Raw genomic sequence first — 14,561 nt, 5'->3', positions numbered from 1 at the left:
GAGACTAGGAGGAGGAGGAGAGGAGATTGGATTTTTACCCCGCACTTCACTACCCAAAGGTGTCTCAGAGCGGCTTACAAACTCCTTTCCCTTCCCCTCCCCACAACATACACCCTGTGAGGTAGGTGGGGCTGAGAGAGCTCTGACAGAAACTGCTCTTTTTCAAGAACAGCTCTTATCAGAGCTACGGCTTGTCCAAGGTCATCCAGCCAGGTGCAAGTGGAGGAGTGGGGAATCAAACCCGGTTCTCCCAGATTAGAGTCCAGGCACTTAACCACTACACCAAACTAGCACTTTGTTATTATGGTTTTAACGTATTTTAATGTTAATGTTATTGATGTTATTTATGTATTTTGAATTTTATCTGACTGTAAGCCAGCCTGAGCCAGTTGCAGCAGGGAGGGCAGGATAAACGTTTAGATGATGATGATGATGATGATGATGATGATGATGATGATGATGATGATGATGATGATGATGATGATGATGATGATGATAGGGTTTGTGTAATTGTCTCTAGACTGGGAGAACCGGGTTTGATTCCCCACTCCTCCACTTGCAGCTACTGGATGATCTTTGGCAAACCATAGTTCTGTCAGAGCTGTTCTTGAAAGAGCAGTTCTTGAAACAACTCTCTCAGCCCCACCCACCTCACAGGGTGTCTGTTGTGGGGAGGAGAAGGGAAAAGAGTTTGTAAGTCACTCTGAGACTCCAAGTGAAGGGCAGGGTATAAATCCAATCTCCTCCTCCTCCTCATCTTCTTCTTCTTCTTCATTACTTTTTGAGTGAAGAAGCACTTCCTTTAGTTGGACCTGAATAGGCTGCTCATTAACTTCACACCATGCATAATGTTATAAATATCTGCCATGCCCCCTTCAATGCAGTCATCTTTTTCCTGGCTTGAAGAGCCCTGGACTTTCTAGCTCCAAACTTCTTAGCCTTTCTCTCATATGGTAGTCATTCCAAATTGATAATTATTTTGGTTGGCCCTTTTCTCCAACTTTTCCAGTTGTACAATATCCTTTTTGAGATGTGGTGACCATAACTGTACACCGTATTCCAAATGTGGCCCTATAGTGAGTTAACAAAAAGCACAACCCGTTATCACATCACTGACACCCATTCAATAGCCTATACACATTCTGCTTATCAAACAGACAGTTCTAACTTTGACATTCTGCTCAATTTAAAAACAACTGGAATATAATTTGCAAAGTGCCTGCATTGTGGTTTAGCACATATGTATAGTGATAATCACAAAGTCATAAAGCAACAAAAATATATCCTTCTTACCGTAATGTGGAATTATTGCCCAGGCCATAGCAGATGCATAGATGCCTCCGATCATCCAAAACATGCAAAGCCAGCTCAAATGTTCTCCACGTTTCTCTCGAGCAAGGACTTCAGAAAAATATGAGAATACAACTGGAACAGCTCCCCCAATCCTAAATAAAGATACAAAATTAATGTTAAAGATGACAGCAACAGGAACCACATACATGTCCTGTATTTCATTGTCCATGTAATTAACAGCGTCTGCATACCACACTCATTTATGAATACCTGGGAACTACTGCCGGAATCCTGCATTGAAACTTTTGGAACAATTAGGACTTATTGGAAAATAAATTACCTACAAAACTAAGGCTGGAATCCTGTGAACATTTACCTGACAGTAAGCCACACCAAGCACAGTGGGATTTACTTCTGAGTTAACACAAAGAATCAGGCTGCATACAAAGACTCCCAAAGGCTGCTTCAATGTATCAGGACAAAATAGGCCTCCATGTGCCGATTAGAGCTAAGGAGACTTTGCCCAGTGTTGAAGTAATAGAAAACCATTATCTTAAAAGGAGATGGAATGAGACTCTCAGTAGTTGTTCCTGAGGGAGGACCAGAAGTCTGAAACACTGGAAGAATTACCTAGGAAAAGTGTTGGACTTTTTGGATATTTATCTTGTACATTTATTTTTTTGGCTTCTGCATTTTCCTATCATGGACTTCTTTGGCTTCTGCATTTTCCTATGATGGACTTCTTTGGCTTATGCATTTTCCTATGATGGATTAGATGGATAGAGTTATTCCAGACAATAGATGCATTTCACTTCGATGAGGTCTCCTTTGTGAATATTTTGTGGGAAATTCAGCTCACAGTTGTTTTTTGTTATTCTTTGCTACTTTTTACTGTGTGCTGTACTGCTGTTGAAACTGACATGTAGGCATCAGCATTTCATAAACTTGCTTACAAAGAGATTTGTTTTTCAGTATTTTAAGTGTACGAAATAGACATTTTTTTCCAAATAGTTACTTTAGAAGTTGCAGTAATATGTTGAATTCTTGTACTTATTTCTGGCTACAGACCTGGGACAATGTAATCATTAAATAAATACTGAAATGTTTGTGATGTGCTGCAAACATATCTGTTGGGTGTAGAACATAATTGTGCAAACATAATTGTACATATTTTGCTTTTTCATCTCCTGTATGAGGCAACCGACATTCTACAAAATAGCAGAGGAATCATGTTTCACATCAATATAGTGGCTTGCAAGCCTGCTTTAAGAACTCTTCTCTTTCATTGTCTGCGAAAGAACATCAATGTGTCTAAAGCAGAACACTTGAAAATGATTCTGGGGTACATTCTAGCTAGGTAACATTGCCCTGCATGAATCAAGAGTGGATGTTACTAAAACACTAAATACATTACTCCAGCTACAGACTGCAGAGATAATTAATTGCAATGATTAACTGAATTGGCTTGTCTGACATTGTTCATCATATCAGTTATATTCTTTTTTCCCTAGGACACAGTTTGATAGCCACTACACTATTACATGTTTTATTTGGCTGTGATCATTGTACTTTATTTGGTTTTGATAATATTAACAATAAGCATTTCCCATTCTTTGTCGCTTGATAGTATATTAGTATAGCTGGAAAGGAATCAACATTTACTTTCTAGCAAGAAAGGGATGTGGGAGGAGGTGGTTGTGAATTTCCTGCATTGTGCAGGGGGTTGGACTAGATGACCTTGGAGGTCCCTTCCAACTCTATGATTCTAAGAAAGGAAATATAGATTATCACTATTCTTCACTATTTCCTGTAATAAACAATTTAACCTTAGGTCCACCTTAGCTGTAGCAATACAATGTGACTCATGCTACCATGGACTCTGACAGGTCAATGCACAAACAGTCCATTTGTCAATATGTCTGCTGCCATTCCCTCCTCAACCAACAGAAGAACCACTAGCAGAACTGCTCTGTTGTATTTCTTGTCACACATTTTGGGAAGTTTTAAGCACTGGGCTGGATTCACTGGGAGGGAGGCTGTGCCCACTTAAGGGGTCTTGGGAGTGGAGTCCCCCAGTAGCATGCCCAGCTCCACTCCCAGGGGGCAAGGGAACCACACAGAGGCATGTGCTCATGTTGGTCCACTGGCTTGCCACTCCAGGTGTACTCCTAGCATGCGGGTTGGGGAAGGCAGGTCACCCAATGCTTGGATCCATGCCCTATGCCATACCAAATGCTTTATCAGTTGTAATCAATAAAGCTGTGGCCAGTTTTTTACTCTGAATCTTTCTCAGCATGTTATTTGTTCTCCCCCATCCTTTCTTTCCCCACCACCTCTCCCTGCTCCTAGGACCACAGCTTGACCTTAGGTCCATTTAGCAGTAGCAAAACAGTGTGACTTGTGCTACTATGGTCAATGGTCAATGCACAAACAGTACATTTGCCAATATGTCTGCTTCAATTCCCTCCTCAACCAACAGAAGTGCTGTTTTGCTGACAGAACTGCTGTTACAACAGCATCCACTACAACCAAAATCACTCTTCCGCTTATTTCATATGAAAACACTTCCTATAAGGCAATTTAATCATCCATCTGTTTTACCAAAAAGACTGATACTGTTTTGTTGCACAGTAAGAACCTAGAATGTCACATCCAACAATATTGGTTTTATGTATGGGCTTATGCCCCTGTAAGCCGCCCTGAGCCCGCTCGTGGGGAGGGCGGGGTAAAAATACCTAAATAAATAAATAAATAATATTTGTATATTGTGCTATTTGAAATATAGTCATATACTAAATATATTATAACGTTAAAAAGTAGGTGCACTTCTCACATTAGGTCCATTGCAGTAGATGCAACAGCCACATCGGAACTAATGCTATTGGCCTTACAAAGCTGGTTTGCTACATTCTAATTTCAGATTTACTGTTACTGGCCGTCTCCTCAAATCTTCAAGCAGATGAACAATCAACATGTCATCTTGGATGACTTAAACACAGTAATTTTTGGCAAGAGGAATCTTAGGTCAATTAGCCACTGAACTGCAGGCTGTGGAAGGTCAGTAGTTCAGCAGTTCAAGACCCGGGTGCCGCAAGACGGGGTGAGCTCCTGTCTCTAGTTCCAGCTCCTGCCAACCTAGCAGTTCGAAAGCAAGACATTGCAAGTAGATAAATAGGGACCACTTCGGTGGGAAGGTAACAGCGTTCCGTGCGCCTTGGTGTTTAGTCATGCTGGCCACATGACCACGGAAACGTCTTCGAACAGCGCTGGCTCTTCGGCTTTGAAACGGAGATGAGCACCGTAACCCTAGAGTCGGATTCGACTGGCTTTCGAGCAAGGGAACCTTTACCTTTACCTTTTACTACAGAAGTAGTCAAATAGGCCTTTCCTTCCAAAAAACTTATTTATTTATTTATTTAACATAACTGCCTCATATACTTTCTCTTTCTTTCTGTATTATCATTATGCAAAACTATTGCTCAAAACAGCTTAAAATACAAATACATGCACTAACAATAGTAAATGCTATAAGAACTTCATAAAACTTTACTCTGATATGAAATTTGAATTTAATTTTTATTTTTGAACAAAAATTATTGATAATGCTAGAAATGGGGATAAGTCCTATAAAATTTTGATGCCTGTCTGAAATATTAAAACATTTCATAAAGCAAAGGCAAGATGTGACATTTAGTATTTACATTACATCACCACAGTGAAACATCTCAGACTGCATTACAAATATCAGCATATTGTATCTCCCAAAACGTTTTCATGATGATAATAGGGGGAAACAAGTTAGACGGTAATCATGAGCTGTTTGATCTGATGTTGTTGCTGTTACACTGCAGATTTAAAAATCATGTTCAAATAGCATCGTCAGTATCCTTTCCCCAGTTGTAAAACCCCCCCCGATCTCACCCCTTCTCAAATGCAAGTTTTCCGATACGAGGGAAATTCCAGGGTTTACAGATATAAGTGGTTTCACCCCACATTTCCAGATGTTGCAAAGTCAAGCCATTTGGGAAGTCTGAACCATCCCTTCCATTTTCGCCCTTTTTTTGAAGCAGTTAGCAATGCAGTTAGCAATGTGTGCATCATTGGATCTTCACAGAAGAGTTTTGAATCACTGCTTGCACACTTCTTTGCTGCAATATTTTGTTGTGATCAGGCACCCACCGGGGGGGGGAGGTGTTGTTTTAGAGCAACAAATTGTCTACTCAGACGGGCAGTTACTCTCCATTATTTCAAGTTGAAGTGTTTCACATCACCTACTACCAGTGTTCCCTCTAAGCTGAGTTAGTGTGAGCTAGCTCACAGTTTTTTAGCCTCCGGCTCACACATTTTTGTCTCACCTCAGGAAGGATGGCTCCAGAGCAAATAGATTTATATAGTAGCCAAATCGCTTGCTCACAGCTTTAATGCCAGTTGCTCACAAAGTAGAATTTTTGCTTACAGGACTCTACAGCTTAGAGGGAGAATTGTCTACTACCTGCTTTTTTTTAGCTGGAGATGCTAGGGATTGAACCTGGGACCTTCTGCATGCCAAGCAGATGCTCTGCCACTGAGCCCCACAGCTCCTCCCACTCCCATTCTAAAGACTTCTATTTTTGCAGCAGTGAATGATAATTATGATTTGTCACAAAAGTGAAAGCCTAACTACATTGCCTTTCATGAGGGGCAGAGGGAAGAAAAGGGAGCTTACTACTCCAAGAATCCCATAGGCTTGATCATAAAACGGCAACATTATCATACCTATGACAGACAGATATCATGTCTCTTGACACTATAGGTTGTTCTATCCCAAGTAAAAACAATTATACCTTTAAAATCAACTGCAAGCAGTAAGAGATTTTCGCTAGCCTAGTTGTTAATTTTTATACAGGGGATACCTGTAGAATTTACCTTTATTTAAAACATACCAGAACCATATTTTCAACTAACAGAAAAACAGTATTTTAGAAGATTTTTTCTATTTGTTTAAAAGATGGTTCTTGCCTGTTTTTAAACTTGTTCAATAAAGGCAAGTGCTACAGACATATAGACTTTGAACAATGCTTGCAAGGAATTTTAATGGTGTTATGGATTCTCCGTGGGATAGCAGAAATAATCCAGGAAATGTTTAACTATGGCAAGAAAGAAACAACATGTGTGATGGACGGAGATCTTTAAATCCTATGATACAAACTATATATTAGTCCTATTGTCTGGAAAATTTATCATACAATTCTTGGAAGGTGGTGTTTGTTTCTCAGGAAATTATTTCAAATATTGAAGGATATGTAATATATTCTGATTCAAAACAGGGCATTTGCAAACGAAAAACTCTGTTTTAATGATGTATGTTTGGAAGGGCTGTTGATTTGAATGGTCTTATGATGTAATTTTATCTTATATATTTTAAATTGTTAGCTGCCTTGGCAAAAAAGCAGGATATGAATTTTGTAAATAAATAAATAATAGCACATTTTACTTAAGGGAAGTGAAAATTGTACAGTACTGCAAGATGGCCAATGATATTTTGGAAAACATTAACCAGATTATGAGTAGATGGTTTTGTTAAGATTACCAAAAGGGGTCTGGTCACACGGACCTCTTACCGCGCTAGTTTTCCCGCGATTTTTATATCCGCGACATTTTATATCGCTTGGAGGTGGTCAGACGGTCCCTCTGTCTTCCACTTCCCTCGCGCGAAGTACTGTTCATACAGGCGGGGTTTTTTAATATATATATAATATATATATATCTGGGCATGCGCTTGTCTTCCCATGCGCTCGGGTGTACATACAAACTAATAAAAAGACCTTCGCCGTCCTATCTCCTACCCGCGGGCGGCAAACACCCCCCCAACCCAAGCACAGGAGCCGGGAGTGCCACCGACGAGTCGCCTAACTTTTCACTCCCCTTTGGGCGGAGAGGCAGTGCCCGGGCTTCGTCCCCTGCCCGGCGGCGGCAGCGGCTTCCCTTCCCAGCCCGCCTCCTTCCTCCTTCTCTCTCTGGCCGGCGCACACACCCAGGAGCAGCTTTGAACTCACTCGCTCCTTCCCGAACAAAGTTCCCAGCTCTGCCTGTGCTCGGCAGGTTTTTTTGCTCGTTTGACAGCTGGAAAAGACCAAAATAAAAGCTAGCGCCTGTTTGCACAAGCGCATAATTAAAACCGGAAACAAAAAACCCAAAAAAAAACGGGGGGGAGGGTAGCGTGGTCACGGCGGATTGCTGTCCAGATACCAAAACCACGGATACAAAGCGCGAGATGTCGGAAAACACCTGCTCCAACAGGTATCAAAAAAACGTGGGTGAAAGAGCTGAAACCGCGGGAATCTGCCGGCTTCGGAGCGGGAAGCGGGTTTGCCTATATGGACAGGAACCTTTACTGTGGGAGAGATCAGCTGCGAGTCCCGCACTAAACGTCCGTGTGACCAGACCCCAAGACAATGAAAGTGATTTGCAGCAAAAGGACACTAAACTGATATCAAAACAATTTGCCAAACCATATAATCTGTAATGTTCTGATAATCTTTGCAATTTTACAATTTCAAGTATTTAAACACAACTTCCAGACATATGGGAAGAATACAGAGATAGGTTAAACAAGATTTTCTCAAGGAGATCAATCCATCCATCATATACAACCTTAAGGCAAATAAAGCACCTGACCCGATGGACTCACAGGAGAAAATTATGGCAACTGATTTTTGGCTAATCACTTCAATAAGAGTAAAATACATAAAAGAGAACCAAACAGGACTTTTACCAGGAAGTATACCAATGATGATAACATAAGAAAAGATACCATATTCTATTAATAAAGGAGTCTTTTCAACTCTTCTAAACCCTTTAATCACAATGAATTAGGTTTTCTTAAGACAACCATGGAAATATTTGATGTAGGTAATATATTTTATAACTGGATGTCATTAGTTTTATTGCAATCCATTTGACTGTGAAAAAATTAGTTCTCTTACAGAATAATGTTGGTGAGATCCAAGAAAGGAATGCTCTTTGCTTTCTGTAATTAATCTTTTTAAATCCTTCACAGGAAGAATAAGAAATGCCATTTATATTTTAAAATTTCATAACAAGGAGCAATGAAAATTAATAAATAGCAAATATAAAAGCCACGTGCTAATGAAGTTGCAATACTTGGCAGTATAGTGAACATCATGCTACAAATTAATATATATATTGTAAATGTTAGGAGTTGATCACGGCATGAGAATGTCTATTCAACTTCTGTCATAAGAAAAAAATAGCTAAGGAAAGAAGGGAAGCTAAAGGCAAAGGTGAAAAGGAAAGATTTACCCAACTTAATGCAGATTTCCAGAGAACAGCAAGGAAAGATAAGGAGGCCTTCCTGAAAGAACAATACAAAGTAATAGAGGAAAACAATAGAATGGGAAGGACTAGAGATTGCTTCAAGAAAATTGGAGAAATCAAGGGAACGTTCCATGCAAATCTGGCCATGATAAAGGACAAAAATGGTAGGGACCTAACAGAAGTAGACGAGATTAGGAAGAGATAAGAACATAAGAGAAGCCAATGTTGGATCAGGCCAATGGCCCATCTAGTCCAACACTCTGTCACACAGTGGCCAAAAATATTAGGTGCCATCAGGAGGTCCACCAGTGGGGCCAGGACACTAGAAACCCTCCCACTGTTGCCCCCCCCCTAAGCACCAAGAATAAAGTGCATCACCTGCCCCAGCCTGAGAGTTCCTATCTATACCTTGTGGCTAATATGGACCTCTGCTCCATATGTTTATCCAGTTCCCTCTTGAAGCTGTCCATGTTTGTAGCTGCCACCACTCCTGTGGCAGTGAATTCCATGTGTTAATCACTCTTTGGATAAAGAAGTACTTCCTTTTATCTGTTCTAACCCAACCGCTCAGCAATTTCATTGAGTGCCCACGAGTTCTTGTATTGTGAGAAAGGGAGAAAAGTACTTCTTTCTCGACCTGCTCTATCCCATGCATAATCTTATAAACCTCGATCATGTCACCCCTCAGCCATCATTTCTCCAAGCTAAAGAGCCCCAAGCGCTTCAACCTTTCTTCATAGGGAAAGTGTTCCAACCCTTCTATCATTGTAGTTGCCCTTTTCTGCACTTTTTCCAATGCTATAATATCCTTTTTGAGGTGTGGTGACCAGAACTGTACACAATACTCCAAATGAGGACGTGCCATCAATTATACAGGGGCATTATGATACTGGCTGATTTGTTTTCAATTCCCTTCTTAATAATCCCCAGCATGGCGTTGGCCTTTTTAATTGCAGTCACACACTGTCTTGACATTTTCATTGAGTTATCTACTATGACTACATGATCTCTTGGTCAGTCTCTGCCAACGTATATTTATATAGTTAGGATTTTTTGCTCCAATGTGCATCTCTTTGCACTTGGCCACACTAAACCCCATTTGCCACGCTGACGCCCACTCGCCCATCCTCGACAGATCCCTCTGGAGTGCCTCACAATCCTCCCTGGTTATCACCACCCTGAACAACTTTGTGTCATCTGCAAATTTAGCCACTTCACTGCTTATTCCCAACTCCAAATCATTAATAAACAAGTTAAAAAGAATGAGACCGAGTACTGATCCCTGTGGTACCCCACTGCTTACCACCCTCCACTGAGAAAATTGCCCATTTATACTCACTCTCTGTTTCCTATTAATCAGCCAGTTTTTGATCCACAAAAGGACATGTCATTTTATCCCATGACTATTGAGCTTACTTGGGAGCCTTTGATGAGGAACTTTATCAAGATGGCAAGAATATACATAATAATGATACAAGAAGGACCTCAATGTCCTTGACGACCATGACAGTGTGATCACTGACCTTGAGCCAGACATCCTGGAGTGTGAAGTGAAATGGGCCTTAGAAAGAATTACTAACAACAAAGGTAGCAGAGGTGATGGTATTCCCAGTAGTAATGTATGGATGTGAGAGTTGGACCATAAGGAAGGCTGAGCACCGAAGAATAGATGCTTTCGAATTATGGTGCTGGAGAAGACTCTTGAGAGTCCCTTGGACTGCAAGGAGATCAAATCAGTCAATCCTAAAAGAAATCAACCCTGACTGTTCCCTGGAAGGCCAGATACTGAAGCTGAAGCTCAAATACTTTGGCCACCAAATGAAAAGGGAGCACTCACTGGAGAAGACCTTGATGCTGGGAAAGATTGAAGTTAAAAGAAGGAGATGGCAAAGTATGAGATGGTTAGACAGTATTATCGATGCAACAAACATGAAATTAAGCAAACTCCGGAGGATGACGGAAGACAGGTGGGCCTGGTGTGATATGGTCCGTGGGGTCGTGAAGAGTCAGACTCGACTGTGTGACTGAACAACAGACGCCCGGGATCCATTAGAAACATAGCAGCATATTTTGAGCCTGAATGTTAACTGAGATCAGTGTCCTATCTGAATTTAATATTTCTTAAGACTTGTTGTTTAGCACTTATGAAACAGAGAGCTTTTGCACCACTATAATATCTCCTGAAGAAGATCCATTTTTTGAAACGTTGTTATATAATCCGGAGACGACGTTGATTATGTACCTTGGTTCAAGGATTTTCTTATGATTTGTTTATCATGTTGTAGTGCTTTAGATTGCAATACATAGATAGCATTCTTTATAAGTCTTAATGACTGTTTAATTTGTGGGTCAGACTATCACGACTGTTGGCTTTATATTTGTTTACTGATCGGGTCGTGTTTGTCCAGATTTATTTTGAACAACAACAAACATTAAAAAAAAATCCTTAGTAAACAGTAAACTTTTTCTTTATTGTGTAGAAAGAAATATTAAACAGCTATTTATGATTAAAACACTTGTAGATTTAAGAAAACTATTTGAACAGAATTATCTTCCATTAATAAAAAGTAAGGCAAGTAAGTAAGGTGTGGTACATTTATCGTGAATGGGACAGGTAACATTTACAAGTAGCATTTATAAAATCTAATGTTGCCTACTCCCATATGAATATACCCATTCCCTTTAGTCATCTTTGGAGGCCCTGCTTTGGGTACCTCCACCATGTGAGGATAGATGGGTGGCAATTTGAGAAAGGGTCTTCTCAGTCATGGCACTGAAACTTTGGAACTCTGTCACCAGGGAGAGTCTTCTGTCTCCCTTTATTCTTGTCTTCCACCAGCAGGTAAAGACTTATTGGTTTTGTTTGACATTCTCTCACAAACTGTTATTGCCCACCCACCCCCGCCTTGGGTGTCTTGGTATGTGTGTCTGTGTCTATTTTACTGAACTGTTGTTTTAATGTCTCAATAATGAAATGTTTTAATGCTCACCACCTTGGGGACCCTGTTTGAGTGGAAAGGTGGCATAGAACTGTTTTTAAATAAATGAATAAATCAATATGCTTCCTAGATGACTTTCTTTGTTCCTTATATTATTATACTGGACAAAAATATACAGAATATGTGTTATATTCATAAATGATGTTGAAAACCTAGTAAAGTTCTAAAAATGGGAGGGAGGAAAAATAACAGAATAAATGTTCCTGGATAGTTAGTTGAACAACATACTACAGCTTGTTTTTAAAACAAAAGGGAATTGAGATTCTATTGTATTTTTGACCAAAAAAATTGAGATGTCCTGAACCAATGTCAGGGAGTGTTAATGTGCTGTATGAAGTCCAATAAACTGAAGTCTAAATTGAGTAAGACTGGGTTTGGTTGATAATAAAGAATTGCTGAGGACTATTCTGGATGAGCCTACACTCCTCCTTATGGAGTGGGTACACAGCTTGACAGTGCTTTTAGATCCATGGTTTCAGACCAGCTTCTGCTATTTTGCCAACTGCAGCCTTTTCTCTAGAGATGTTACTTACAAAGATTTTTTTTTGGGGGGGGGGAATCCACTGCCTGCTGGTGAGGACCAGGGACTGAGCCGGTACATTAGTAGTGGTAGTGGTGGTGGTGGTAGTAGTAGTAGTAGTAGTGGAACTTCCCATAGCAGTTCACTTGGCACTGAATTTACAATCTTTTAGGAAGTAGGAGAAGACATTATTACCAAGCCTTGATTTTTCCACTCTACAAAGGAAGATTATTAGCTGTGCAACTTTTTATGCTACTGATTTCAGAAGACACACTCTCTCTATTATTATGTTCTGTTTTAGGGTTGTTAAAATCATTAACCTAATTTTATCTGATTTTTTAATCTATTGACCTCTTAATTGGATGCTGTTTTAAACTGTTCTTGTCCACAAGTTTATGCTGTTTTCATTACACTATGATGTTTTATTCCTTTTGGTAGCATAAGCCACAAATATATTTATACGAACAGGTGAGTCACAAATATTTTAAATAACCAGCATTTTTACTTATATGATTAAAAATGTAGTGAGGTCCAATATTGATAATAACTGGACAATATTTTTCTATATTAAACACCTGATATAAAATTGTTTCTGATTTTTCCTAACAATCACAAAGGCTTAATATAGTACACAGATTACATTTTGGAATGTGGATAAAATTAATGTTTACTTTTCTGATAGATTGAATCCAGCCTTATGTAACTTTGTTAGGAAATGGGGTTTTCATTCAAACAGAAAATTAGAACTGAGCTGGATTCTGAACTGTACTACCATGATGGATATGTGAAAATATTTGTTGGATGCAAACTCCTGTAAATGAAGTTTTTGCTGAAGCAGATCTTCACAACATTACCCTGCCCCAGCAGCTCCCAACACTTCCAAAAAGCCACTTCTAAGACTCTTGAGAGTCCCTTGGACTGCAAAAAGATCAAATCAGTCCATCCTAAAAGAAATCAAGCCTGACTGTTCCCTGGAAGGCCAGATAATGAAACTGAAGCTCAAATACTTTGGCCACCAAATGAGAAGGGAGCACTCACTGGAGAAGACCCTGATGCTGGGAAAGATTGAAGGTCAAAGAAGACGGGGACGGCAAAAGATGAGATGGTTAGACAGTGTCAAAGATGCAACAAACATGAAATTGAGCCAACTTCAGAGGACGGCAGAAGCCAGGAGGGCCTGGCGGGAGATGATCCATGGGGTCGCGAAGAGGCGGACTCGACTGTGCGACTAAACAACAACAACAAGATTCAGGAGACCCTTCTGAACAATATGCCATCGTATTGTGTGAGAGAAGCAAGCTCCACAAAATGATCAAAGTCCTCTGTAAACAGCGAGGACTTGATTTCATCTGATTCCTTTTATCCCCCTTTGTTCTGGAGAATCATTACAGCATCTGAGGCAGCGCAGAACTCGATCAGAAGAAGATGGGGAAGTCTGCTTCCATGAACACCTATTCACAGGGGTTCTGACCCAGTCCTACAAATTTGCCAAATAAATTAAGGCCCCCGTCACACGGGAGGCTTAGATCCGCAAGAGGGACGGATCGGGGGCGCATCAAGCAGGCGCGATCACACCGCAACATCTGGGCACAATCTCACCGCAACATCTGGGAATCAGCGCGCACCCGTCCCCGATCTGTCCTTACAGCCCAGTGCTGCAGAGCAAAAAAAAAACCAAGTAAAGAGAAGGGATCGCCTGCGTGTCCGTCGTCAGGAGCATTTGAGGCTCCTGGCCGAACTGTGCATGCGCATGCATGCGCAGCAGGCTTGCATTGCTCTCCGGTCCGTGGCTTCCTCCCGGCATCTGATCGTGCCGGGGAGGACCTGCGCGGCAGCTGGGGGGATCTGTCTGATCCCGCCGCCGCGCTTCTCTCTCTCTTTTTCCCATCCCCATGGGGGGAGGTTTTTATTGGGGTTTTTTTTCAGACTACAAAACTACAACAGAAAATATAGGAAGGGGAACTACATCTAGAGAATATAGAAAAAAGACCCACAACTAACTAAAAACCCAAGAGTAGGAGATCATACATCAGCTTAACACCATGCTATTTTCAAAAAGCTACTAATAATACAATGAATTTAGTCGGTTATGCTAGATTAATTATCATTTAATCATCCCTTTAACTGTTTAAAGAAATTCCCAGAGCATCCCCAAGTTATTTCAACATTTTTTCAGGCAAAATCAGAGTCTTTCAGCCCTTATTTATTCTTATCTTTTCTAATCCTCAGTTTATAAGGGCTTTTGGGGGCAGCCGCCCCCTTTTCAGAGAGGGAGTCCTCGTCCGAAGACCCCGAGCGCAACTCGCCATCAGATTTGCTTTCCTTTTCCTCCTCTTTGCCCTCTTCTGGTTCCCCAAGCTGTGTCCGCAGAAATTCACGTGCTTTAAAAACAGAGTCAACCTTTTCTTTTTTATCGTTAATCTTGAAAATGA

The 14,561-nt window shown here is 40.6% G+C and overlaps 1 protein-coding gene across 1 annotated transcript in view; it reads right to left on the bottom strand.

Annotated features, from left to right (window-relative positions):
- LOC107122748 (synaptic vesicle glycoprotein 2C) overlaps nt 1-14,561 on the bottom strand; it is a 98,154-nt gene that overhangs the window by 57,908 nt on the left and 25,685 nt on the right. The window contains exon 3 of the mRNA XM_015425880.1: nt 1,294-1,445. Within this exon, the coding sequence (XP_015281366.1) occupies nt 1,294-1,445 (152 nt within the window). The remainder of the gene's footprint in view (nt 1-1,293; nt 1,446-14,561) is intronic.

Source organism: Gekko japonicus, unplaced genomic scaffold, assembly GCF_001447785.1.
Source record: "Gekko japonicus isolate JY-2015 unplaced genomic scaffold, Gekko_japonicus_V1.1 scaffold2760, whole genome shotgun sequence".
Classification (NCBI taxonomy): domain Eukaryota; kingdom Metazoa; phylum Chordata; class Lepidosauria; order Squamata; family Gekkonidae; genus Gekko; species Gekko japonicus.
The sequence above is the reverse complement of the archived record's forward strand: the minus strand, read 5'-3'. Positions and strand labels throughout refer to the sequence as shown.